At 36.0% G+C, this 12,406-nt stretch overlaps 1 protein-coding gene across 3 annotated transcripts; it reads right to left on the bottom strand.

Moving 5' to 3' along the window:
* Window positions 1–578: 578 nt before the first annotated feature.
* On the bottom strand, window positions 579–11,336 carry LOC141695077 (putative LRR receptor-like serine/threonine-protein kinase At1g07650). 3 transcript variants are annotated; one of them, XM_074499314.1, is made up of 24 exons: window positions 11,038–11,336; window positions 10,708–10,888; window positions 10,276–10,347; window positions 10,129–10,197; window positions 9,889–9,960; window positions 9,732–9,803; window positions 9,550–9,621; window positions 9,385–9,456; window positions 9,228–9,299; window positions 9,066–9,140; window positions 8,905–8,976; window positions 8,737–8,805; window positions 8,566–8,634; window positions 8,425–8,487; window positions 7,913–7,960; window positions 7,613–7,656; window positions 6,371–6,762; window positions 6,059–6,254; window positions 5,787–5,924; window positions 2,636–2,754; window positions 2,351–2,561; window positions 1,889–2,126; window positions 1,519–1,669; window positions 579–1,415 (listed from the first exon to the last, which is right to left on the bottom strand). In XM_074499314.1, the coding sequence occupies exons 1-24, from the start codon at window positions 11,153–11,155 to the stop codon at window positions 981–983; spliced, it is 3,120 nt and encodes a 1,039-aa protein (XP_074355415.1). In that variant the 5' UTR covers window positions 11,156–11,336; the 3' UTR covers window positions 579–980. The 3 variants fall into 3 exon arrangements, with proteins under 3 accessions (XP_074355415.1, XP_074355416.1, XP_074355414.1); XM_074499315.1 differs by having other exon boundaries at window positions 579–1,430; window positions 6,059–6,215; window positions 11,038–11,334; XM_074499313.1 differs by having other exon boundaries at window positions 579–1,430; window positions 11,038–11,332.
* Window positions 11,337–12,406: the final 1,070 nt, after the last annotated feature.

Genomic DNA, 12,406 nt, shown 5'->3' with positions numbered 1-12,406 from the left:
ACTGCAAATTTATACCTACATAAAAAATATTTTATTAGAAAAAATATGCGATCACAAACTATATAAATATACAAATTCAGCTAACAATAAGAAATATAATATGCAATTATTTAGTAACGTTGATTTAATGTTTTGTTAAATTATTTGTCAATAGTGTTGCTCATTGCTTGGCTAACGTTTCGGTGTAAAATGTTAGTTATGTCTTTTCGGATAAAAGAGACGTAATAACGTTGAGTTTGTTATTCTAATAAAATTTGAGTTAATGAAAACTACATATAATTTCAAAAGAAAATTTGCAATAATAGTACAATTTTATTTATTATATATTTTAATTATAATTTAGAATTAAATTTTATAATCATTAATATTTTAATCTCGGCCCGTACTTGCATGGGTTATCAACTAGTATATATAATACTTAATGTGGTCATGGCCAATGCTTTCGAAATAAACTAATAAAAAATTGTGACCAATATATAAATAAAAGTATAAACTTTTTCTTTCGACCATATCTAGGAGAGAGTACAATTTACCTAAATCTGGAGAGAGTACAATTTACCTAAATATGTAGGACACAATTTGTTACATGTTCAACTCGCACACTTGATAACTTCCATTATTTGTTAAAACTTTTATACCAGAAAAATCAATTAAAAATAATATGATACGACTAATACCATAATTAAACCCAGGAATGAAAACAGAGTTAAAAGGCCCATTGTCTGTTATCACCCCTGTCCCCTGCCTCTACATAATTTATCACTGCAGTGATTTTTGAATTACCTTGCTAAGAATACATGCAAGCAAATCAAACTATCAACTTTTACCATCACCGTCACAATCTCTGCATCACTATATGCTTGATAACAATACCTACAAACACTTAAAGCGAAAATGTAGATCACTATGATCATGTTTAAATTTGGTTTCTTTACACAGTAGCTTTTGACTTTGCATGTGTTTGCATGCTTGATGCTTCCCTATCTTTGTTTCACAGATGTCGAAAAAGAATCATTCTGTGCAATCCAGGTCTCGGTACGAGGATAAAGATCAGGTGGATACAAGTCATGCATAGACGTTGAGGAAGAGGCTTCGGTTGCAGCAACTGAAGACGCAATGGGAATCTCAGAATAAGATTGACTTGAAAATTTACTCCTCTTTAGCTTATCATCATACATGTCTCTCAGGGCTTGAAATTTGTAATGATCTTCTCCGTACATATTAGGATCTTCCACATTTAAGTCTTGAATAGGAATATCACCTTGAAGCATGCTAAGTACAGAAGACATGATTGGCCTTAGTGCCGGAGTTGGAGTGGTGCATAATAGAGCTACTTGAATCATTCTCATTGCCTCTTCCTTGTTATAATCTGAACCCAGCCTTGGATCCACTAACTCTAGCAATGTTTCATCTCGCTGCATCGCAAGAGCCTAAAATGAAAATATCATATGCATCACCTATGTGTGTGTTGCTTTAAGGAACTTAAGAGGCGTGTAACTAATATATAGTCGATCTTACCCGATCAAGAAGGCAGACGTAATTTTTATTTGAAAGATCTTTCAGGTTGCTCTTTCCAGAAACAATTTCCAGTGCAACCACCCCAAAACTGTAAACATCTGCTTTGTCCGTCAAATAACCCCATAATGCATATTCCGGTGCCATGTACCCTCTGCCAAGTAAATTCATGATAAGAATTGCGATTCATTTTTCCTACTTGGTCACGTAGAGTTTTATGATATCATCCCGGTATTTAAAAGATCTGCATTTTCTTATAGTTTACTATATCTAACGTAAATAAAAGTAATAATCATAGCTACTTAGCTAAAGATATATAGTTGGTGAAGAATTTAACATTACTAATGAAAAAGAAAAGGTAATTATTGCTCACACAGTCCCAGCAACTCTAGTGCTGATATGGGTGTTCTCTTCTTCATCAAGCTTGGCCAAACCAAAGTCTGAAATCTTCGCGTTGAGATCCTTGTCCAGAAGTATATTTGTAGCTTTTATATCTCTATGAACAATTTTAAGATTGGATTCTTCATGAAGGAAAACTAGGCCTTTTGCGATGCCTATACAAATTCTTTGCCGTGTGGGCCAATTCAAATCGAATGGAGATTCCTCTCGGCCTGCCAATGATGATATCAATCCACTAGTAAAATAAAAGTAAAAACTAAAACACACGAGTAGACAGTAGAGGAATCATATATTTTAGTACTGTAACCTCCCATATGGGATGACTAGTAAAGTGTGGGAACTTGTCAGACTTGCGGCACCACAAAATGCTCCCCTGATTGTAGCCAAGATCATTCATTTGCATTTTTCTTTATAATTGAAACATAAATGAGCTTACCAAACAAAGCCCGGGCAAGGCTGTTGTTCTCCAGAAACTCGTACACTAGTAGTAGTTGCTTGTGTTCTGCACAACAACCATGCAACCTGACTAGATTTGGGTGTTGTAAAGAAGATATCATGCCTATTTCATTCACAAATTCACGTTTTCCTTGATTCGATCCCGAAGAAAGTTGCTTAACTGCTATTATAGTCCCGTCCAATAATGTACCCTGCAAATTCGATAAGGAGAATAATTATTCTGAATAAAAATATACAAAGAAGGTGGACTATGAAATTGATTTACCTTGTAAACAGATCCGAAACCACCCTCGCCGATCTTGTTTGCAGCATCGAAGTTGTCGGTGGCAACTTTAAGTTGTTTATATGTAAATACACCAGTCTGCAAATCTAATCCCCTCAAAACTGCACGAAACAAACATCTTATATTGTCATATATATTCCTTTCCCGGAAGTAGAAACTATCATTAATGGAGCTAGTCAACTTGCTATTATTTAGCATTTATCCTTTATATATTTCAGTACTTGGTCTGTAATAATTAGCAGGGTACATTAGACTTTTCCCTACTAGCATTTAGCATCTTTTCTGTTATTCCAGGTGTCATTCCTGCAGTATATACGTTGCACTGCAGGTGCTGTGACAATCAGCTTTTCTAGATCTCATTTTGAGTATTATGTGAATGAAGTTTCTCTCTACAATTCTCTTACTCTGCATTTTATTTTGCCTGTTATATTCATAAACCTATCATGGTATCAGAGCAGCAAATTATTTGTTGAGTGAATTATTAGAGAGCTAGTCAACTTCTCTATTCACATCGTTGTCTTAGTATACTCAGATCTAAAGCCCCTTCTCCAAAGTGTTGTGATTAAAGAGTGAGCAGTGCTCGTCTTCATACTCTAATCGTGATGTCTGGAAGTAAATTCTCATTTTCTGATATGCAAAACCCATTGTTTCTTCACCCATCTGATAACCCCCTTTCCATTAATGTCATGAAGCTTGAAGGTGCTGGTGATTATCGCTCCTGGAAACGATCCATGGAGATTCAGCTGTCATCAAAGCGCAAACTCGGTTTTGTGGATGGATCTGAGGTCAAGAGTACATCTGATGCTGTTGAAGCTTTGCAGTGGGACACTTGCAACAGTATGGTAATTTCTTGGATTCATAATAACGTCTCTGATTCCATTAAGAAATCTGTCTTGTTTATTACGTCTGCTTCTGAAGTTTGGAAACAGTTAGAAAAGCGTTTTCAGCTGACTAATGGGTCTCGTAAATACAAACTGAGTAAAGAGTTGTTTGGTCTTAACCAAAATGGCAGTAGTGTTGTTGATTATTTTACCTCACTCAGTAGTATATGGGAGGAACTTGATTCCATGAATCTGTTGCCCTCTGTTAAAACTGTTGGTAATGACGTGACTGAACTGTTGAGAGCTATTCATGCTCAGAAAGAGGAGGCTAAGCTTTTTCAATTTCTCAATGGCCTTGATGATAAATACTCCTCTCAACGTAGTCAGTTGCTTATGTTAATACCCCTGCCCAGTGTGGAAATTGCTTGTTCTGCTATTCAGCAGGAAGAGTCTCAGCATGAGATTCTTCAAGCTTCTAGTCATCTTGATAATGACATATCTGCCATGTTTACTAAAACTACTGTGAGTGCTGATAGATCTGTTACTTGTGGAGCGTGTGGTGGTAAAGGGCATACTAATGACAGGTGCTGGAATGTCATTGGAAATGACAACAGTCAGGGCTCTGCTTGCTGTTGCAGCACTTCAGAAGTGGCATGTGCAACAGATGGACGTCACGAACGCTTTCTTGCACGGTGACTTACATGAGACTGTATACATGCGAATGCCTCAGGGTTATACTCATTATGGCTGCAGAATCACTCTTAATCAGGAGGAGTTCTCAGCCTCAAAATCAATCTTGGTGTGCAAACTAAAGAAGTCCCTATACGGGCTTCGACAAGCACCTCGCAACTGGTTCAGTAAGCTTTCTACCAATCTTAAAACTCTGGGTTTTGTCCAATCTCTCTCTGATTACAGTCTCTTTACGCTTACTGTTGAGTCCTCCATTACACTTGTTCTTGTCTATGTTGATGACCTACTTCTTGCTGGAAATGACATGAAACAAATTGATACTCTCAAAATCATGTTATCTAAGACATTCAAGATGAAGGATCTTGGGCATGTCAACTATTTCTTAGGCCTTGAAATTACTCGATCTGCTGCTGGTTTCTTTGTCTCTCAAAAGAAATATGCTGTTGACTTGATTGCTGAGTTTGGATTAGCTAATGCCACACCTCTGAAAATTCCTATGGATATACACCTTCGTCTTCAAACTGATACAGGTTCTCTTCTCCGGGATCCTCATCCTTACCAGAGGCTTCTTGGAAAGTTAATTTATCTTACAATTACCCGCCCTGATATTGCCTTTTCTGTCCACATCTTAACTCAGTTCATACACACTCCAACGTCTGCTCATATGGATGCAGCCACAAAACTACTTCGCTACATCAAATCCAATCCTGGCCAAGGTGTTCTCCTTGCATCTTCATCCGCCGCTGAATTACAGGCCTACAGTGACAGTGACTGGGCCACTTGTCCCATGACCCGTCGTTCGACAACTGGTTTCTGTGTTCTACTGGGTTCCTCTCCTATTTCCTGGAAAACCAAGAAACAACCTGTAGTTGCTCGCTCAAGTGCTGAAGCCGAATACCGTTCCATGGCTCTGGCCACCTGTGAAATCACCTGGCTCTCTGCATTGCTCAAAGATATGGGTTTACAGCACTTACCACCTACCATTCTTCACTGTGATAACCAGGCAGCAATAGCCATAGCTGCTAATCCTGTCTTGCATGAACGCACGAAGCATGTTGAAGTTGATCTGCACTTCATCCGCGATAAGATTTCTGATGGCTCTATCCAGACCAAGAAGGTTCCCTCACATGGCCAAGTTGCAGACATACTCACCAAAGCCCTTTCCTCAAAGCAGCACTATTATCTCTTGAACAAGCTTGGAGCTGTCTCAGAATCCCACTCCAAGCTTGAGGGGGAGTAATGGAGCTAGTCAACTTGCTATTATTTAGCATTTATCCTTTATATATTTCAGTACTTGGTCTGTAATAATTAGCAGGGTACATTAGACTTTTCCCTACTAGCATTTAGCATCTTTTCTGTTATTCCAGGTGTCATTCCTGCAGTATATACGTTGCACTGCAGGTGCTGTGACAATCAGCTTTTCTAGATCTCATTTTGAGTATTATGTGAATGAAGTTTCTCTCTACAATTCTCTTACTCTGCATTTTATTTTGCCTGTTATATTCATAAACCTATCAATCATAATCCAAGATTATAACATTAACGTGTAAGTTGCAATGTATGTTATTTTGGATTCATTCTAATTTCTAAAGCTTTTAAGCAACTGATTATTTAGCTCTTACTTCTCTCTTTCCTTTCTCTTCTATTCCAGCGAAGGATGACAAGTGATGAAGTAATAATAAATAATGCCAGAGCAATAACCGTCACATATATGACGCTCTTATTCTTCTTCTTTCCATCAGCTGTACAAGTTCTGAAATCTGTCGCAAAATTCAGAAAACAACATATGCTGTAGTATAAGTCTCAGACATCACGTAAACCTTAATAACAAGGACTCGTATGATTGGCAGTAAACTACATTTTGTTAAGGATTCATTACAAAGTAGAAACATACTTGGATTCACTGAGATGGCTGATATAAGAGGACCATAAACACCTCTTTTGTGAACACGTGTAGTCCCTTTGCCAGCCCATGTAAATCTGATCTCTAAGATGTTATCAGTCACACTGGCATTAAAATGTTTGATCAAAGGCTTTTGTGCTCCTTGAGCCTGTTTTTGAATATTAAAATCCTTCAGAACAATTTTATCCTGATAAGAAAAAGGTTTTATCAAATTAATTCTTGCAGTTTGAGAAAAGAACATTCTTCTTAAACAACAAAAAAAGCAGAGGCAAGCTTGTGTAAAGACATCATTTGGGTTATTACCTGAACATAGATATCAAATATTCGCCTTCCAAGACTACTAGATGTATTGTCACTGGTAAACTGAATTTCCGCAAAATGCAGGCTTACATTATAACTCCCATTCTCCAAGCAATAACGGAAATAAGTAAGTGAAAGAGGAGAAACTCGAGCTGTAGTATATATTGGAGGGATGTTTGTTGATGGTACAGACTCTAAAGTTTCAACAAAAGCTTTGTTTTGATCATTATCATCATCCTGGAAATCCCCGGTGCTACTAAATCCCCAGTGATTATTTGTACTCTCGTAAAGTGTTGCTGCACTGCCAACAGCTGTTTCCTCCCCTTCATACAAAACTTTTCCATTATCTTCCTTTACTTCCTTTCCACCACAATTGACATGTAAAGAACACCCATCTGCCAATATATGGTAGATATAATTGCACACCCAAATTTCAATATAGACAAAAACTCCTCCTCTGTGCAATAGGAGCCCCATTTGACCTTTAAAATGCAACTTAAAGCAGTTTTGACCTTTGTAGCCTTTATATCAAGCAATCAATCACAAATCACTTTTAAGTTTATAATGTGATTAGGTAACTTCTGAAAGTCAAACTGGGACTCTTATTGCATTGCAGGAGAGTACAAAGACATAGGCATATTTGTGAGTAAGATGAACTTATTTCATAAACGAGATAAATCTATGCATTGCAGTAGCAGAATTTATTTTCAACCTTAAAGTAAAAGTATTCAAAGATGTTGAAAGTTTATTAAACAATTTTAAATAAAACTACGAGTGATCAAAGTAACCAAGACAAACAAAATATTTGTGATTGGATGTTTAGCAGTAGTGACATGATGACATACTTAAAGTACTCTACTTGAGGAACAATGTTGGCTTCGTAAATTGTATTAATGATGAAAAATGCATCGAAGTTTGATTGAGAGATATACAAGATTGTAGATGTTAAGGGCACATCAGGTCACAAATTATGTCCACATTTAGAAACTGAAATTAAATTGGGAGATACAAATCACTTTCGTCTAAACGATAGCTTAAGTATAATAAGAGATCTTAAGTAAATCAATACAGAGAGATATCTTGATTTGTTTTAGATGTGTACAAGGCCTTTGACACTACGTGGTTCTCAAAAGAAATAAATTAGAGTTATTTCCCAGACATCCTTAACTTCAGTGTATGTTGCATGCAGATCTAGGATGCTCAGAATCTTAATACAGCAGTACAAAATTCACACCATGAACTTACATTCAGGACAGATGAAATCTTCTGAGCATGGACGAATGTCCTTTCTGTTAGATAGTTACATGTAAAAAAGTCAGCATGTTTTTTTAAGGAAGGTTATAACATTGAGTCATCTGTCCATAGATTTTCAGCTACAATTGTTCTCCTGATATAACTTAAACAATTCATGTGCTGGGAGTGAGGAGTATTGCTGATATAGTCAAAACTTAGTAGTGTATCATCACTCTGCTAATGTGTGTATATATATATATATATATATATATATATATATTAAAAGTGAAATAGCAATCAAAATTAACTCACAATGCGTTGCCGGATGAAGAGCTCTTGTACAAGTTGATAGCTATTTTCCTATAGATTGAAAAAATCATGTGAAGCAATGAGTGAAACAATTTGGAATAATGGGGGATTTGAAGACATCTAAGCAGAGAGAACGATAAGTTTGTCTTCAACATGTTTCTATAAATGCTTTCATAGCGGTGACTACTTTTGATGGAAATTACCTTGTTGTCTTCATAATTTTTTCTTTCTAGTTCCTTAGCAGATGAGGTTCAAAAAATACTGTTCTGCCTTTACCTTGTCATTTTTACATGCATTTTATGCACCTTTATTTGTTTTTAATAAAATGGGGGTAGGGGTACCCTCAACCCTGTATACCTTAAAAAACAATGTGCCTGATCAGGATTGTGAGAACATTTTTCCATATATAAGCCTTTCACCAATAAAACTCGTGTTCAATATGATGCAGCTATACATTGGTAGAGTTAGGAAATGAAACACTAAAATTAGAAAATTAACTGAACTGGCATTCTTACAGGTTATGTTGACAAGCAGGCTGCTTGGGGCCTTGCCACGTAAAATTGTTGTAGGAAAGGTCACTGCAGGCATAATATCAGTATTAGATGAACTTCTGAGATGATTTTCAAAGGCATACTATGTACGATTAAGGTACTTACACACTAAGTCCATCTAATAAGAATATCGAGGCAGGAATATCTCCGCTTAGCATGTTGCCAGTCAAAAACCTATTTGAAAGAGAATGTGGTTAGTGAACAGAGGTATACTTAAACAACAAGTACTTGTGCAAACAAAATTCTATGAAGGCATAAATCTTGGTTCATACTTACACAAACTTAAATTTGTTCCCGGTGATGTCTTTCGAAATTTGTCCTACTAATTTGTTAAAACTTAAATCCCTGTCCAAATCACAGGCTTATAAAGCAGGTTTACAGCAATAGATAAAAATGAGAATGAGAAAAAAAGAATAATTGAAGGATCTTTTTCAAGAATCTTACAATCTTTTTAGGACTGTCATTTTCCAGATATATGTAGGGATTTTTCCAGAAATGTTGCAATTTCTTAAATATCTGTAAAATCAGAGGTGTAGTTTGTCAACAAGATTGATTGCTCAGGTTTATATATATGTAATTTATATTCAACAATATTAACAACTTACAATAATTTTAAGTTGCCTGCGCTGCTTGTCAAATCAGGAAATGACTGAGTTGGTCCAGCAATGTCCGTTATTATCCTGTATTTAGTAGGACTTAAATTTTGCTATAATAAAACAGAAGTAATTGCGATCACACAAAGCACCTTAATTCAGTTAAACACTCACAAGGTTGTTAACTGATCAAGACTAGATATACCGGATGGAATTGGTCCCCTCATTCCGCTTGCACCTATCTCTCTTAATTTGCAACAATTTGTTAGCCAATTATACAAGAATATGTTAAAAAGCGAACACCAGGTTACTAATAGATATAGGATCTTACAGTCGCTTAAGTTGTTTCCAGTTTTGTATAAATTCAGGTATCTGTCCTGTAAAGTTGTTGTCACTGATTCTACTGCAGTTAGCACAAAAGGAAACGAGCAGAATTATGTATTTTTAGAATAAATTTATAGTTTATCCATAACTATCATACTGGGATCAAGCATACAAATCTGTTAAATTTGTGAGCCGAGCAAAACTAGTTGGCAACATCCCGGTCAAACTATTAGATGAAAACATCCTGAAATTTCAATTCCAATATGATAAATTAGATTTAAGAAACAAAAACAAATTGCAGATACAGATCTAGTCTATCATGTGTGAAACGTCAAAAAAGGAAAAAGATCTTACAAACTTTTCAAGTTGACAAGGTTCCCAAGCTCAGGAGGAACAGTGCCTGAAAACTGGTTTGATTCAAGGGCCCTGATAACACAATTTATAGTGGAGTAAATTATCATACTGCAGAGAAATACATACTGAGAAAATTAGAGTGAGAGTGAGGTAATACAAATAGGTGAGAGTGGTTATTTTTTCCAAGTAATCCGGGATTGTTCCAGATAAACGATTCACAATGACACACCTGGATCATATAAGCAATGTTAAGATTAAAATGTTTATGAATCATGATCATATGTTAGGTTATAAAGTGAACCTAAGTTTACCCTAAAGACTGGGCAAAAAACTTTAACTGAACAAATTTAAAGTCTATAATATCGATATCTAGAATAAAACGATGCAGGTAACTCACAGATAATCCAGACGTAATGAAGACCATTCGCGGGGTATGGTGCCATGCAGATAATTGTTAGTAAGATCACTGCAGCAGTAGGTGCCAGTTTTTATATTTCTATGTAGTGGAAACAAAATGTAATATCAATTCAGAACAATTACTTACATGTCCTTGATGTAAGGCAACTTAGCCAAGGACGGTGGAAGTATGCCATCAAGACTCTGCCCCTTAAGAATTCTGTTTTTTAATTAACAAAAGTGACTAATCAAATTGAATATATGCAAATTCCTATAGAGGTTCTGGCACAATGAAATTTTAAGCTCGAATAATGCCATAAAAAATCACAACTTGAAGAACAGGAGCACAAAATAGCACAATCTAGCATAAAATTCAATCTGGTGGGAGTACCCCAAAAACAGTGCGCTATAAACGCATTGCTCAGTTGTGTCTCATCTGTGCATCTCTGTGGTGTGCGTCTAAAAAACTAAATAAAAAATTTGGTAAGTGGAATCTTTCGCCAATATTGTGAATCGTATTATTTTGGGTAAAAATTCATCAAAATTCTCAATTATGGTATTTTGGATTTAAATTACATACATGTATTCGACATGACATATTCCATCAGGGTAGGCGCAACCGCATATGACAGTATTATTATATTTTGGCCTTTCTGATGATTTTTCACTTCTCCAGTTTTGATTGTTTTGATCACAAGGATTCCCATTAAAATTCCAGTCCTTCTTCCCCAGTTGATCACCTATTTCACGTAATGCATCCACTGCATACATCAAAATCATATGTTAGAAAGCCCTGAGATGATACATTTTGTAACTCATATTTAAACAAATCTAATAAGATAAAGTAAATGAAATTGCAGGCTTATCAGCTTAATGTGGCGATACAATAATCATCTAGATTTTGGTATACCTTCCACCTGCGGGAGTAGCCCGCTCTGTGCATCAACAGGACCTGCTTCCAACCATGCTAGCATAACAAGGAAAAGTGTAAGAACAAAGAGAGACATATTTTCACTAGTTGTTTTCATCTCTTATCTATTTTACTAAAGAATGGAGCTCAGTAGTATTATATCCCCTCATCCCCCTCTCGCGCACACAGCCCCCAGTTATGAATTTTCATTGAAATAATGTCATCTTGACTGGCTCGAAACATTCCAAGCCAAATAGAGTTTCTGAGAACCTTAGTCAATGGGTGTCAACTCAAATATAATTCAGTAGGGATATGTCCTGACTTTTATATGGCTAGCATCCCATTCAAATTTCAAAAGTTGTACATTTCTTATCCATATACTATATCTTTAACAGGGAAACCATACCAAACAGACTTAGTGAAAGACTTTTCAACTATGTCCCCAATGTAATAGATATGAACAGAACAGCGTCCAAGAATGAAGTCTTGCCACATGTTGCCTGGAATTGTAGAGATACTAAAAGGGTAGGGTCTTTGATGACATAGAAGTTAGGCTATCAAATTAGGCAATCAAAGATTAAAGACTTAGTTAAAGACTCTCCCAAACACTTTGCGGAATCATAACCCGCAGCCGCTACTCTTCGGGTGTGGACCGGGTAAATTCCACGGACTCACGCAATAGCCTGCAAATCAAATCACGTGAACCAAGATAAACCGCACTTAAACGACGGACTCTGGTTCTCTCCTCCCGTGTGATTTGAATCTGTGACCAAGAGGATAATTATCCCCTCTTTAACCAACTGAGTCAACCCTTGCGGGCTGAAATTGTCTTTTCCATTAGCTTGTTTTGGAAAATTTAATCATCTAACAGAATTTATCTGCATCGTTTAACCAAAAACCATACAATAACTAAAAGCCTTAAATTTCAGCAACTCAATCATCAGACTCTTTAGCACAATGGCTAAGCATCACTCAGTCATACAAGCACAGTAGCACCCGCTATATTATTACTATATTATTACCGACATCTCGAGTCAATACAGATTTCAAACTTAATTAAATGTGGAGGAAAATGAAGTATTCCATCTCATACAGATTTCAAACTTAATTAAATGTGGAGGAAAATGAAGTATTCTATCTCATCAATCTTATCAGAACATCAAAATCATCAAAAGCTTGCCATAATTACCCAAAAAAAAAATTACAATTAATCATTAAAGAAACTTTTCTAACAAGTATATGATCTAATTATACTCCTCCTAACACCTTATTAGGAGACTTGGTCGAATAGCATAAAATCAAAACTCAGTTTAACAGAGGTCTAAAGTTCCAACTCTGAACTTGACAAGTTTTACTATACATTTTTATG

The sequence above is a fragment of the Apium graveolens genome, chromosome 11, assembly GCF_009905375.1.
Source record: "Apium graveolens cultivar Ventura chromosome 11, ASM990537v1, whole genome shotgun sequence".
In the NCBI taxonomy this organism is placed as follows: domain Eukaryota; kingdom Viridiplantae; phylum Streptophyta; class Magnoliopsida; order Apiales; family Apiaceae; genus Apium; species Apium graveolens.
The sequence above is the reverse complement of the archived record's forward strand: the minus strand, read 5'-3'. Positions and strand labels throughout refer to the sequence as shown.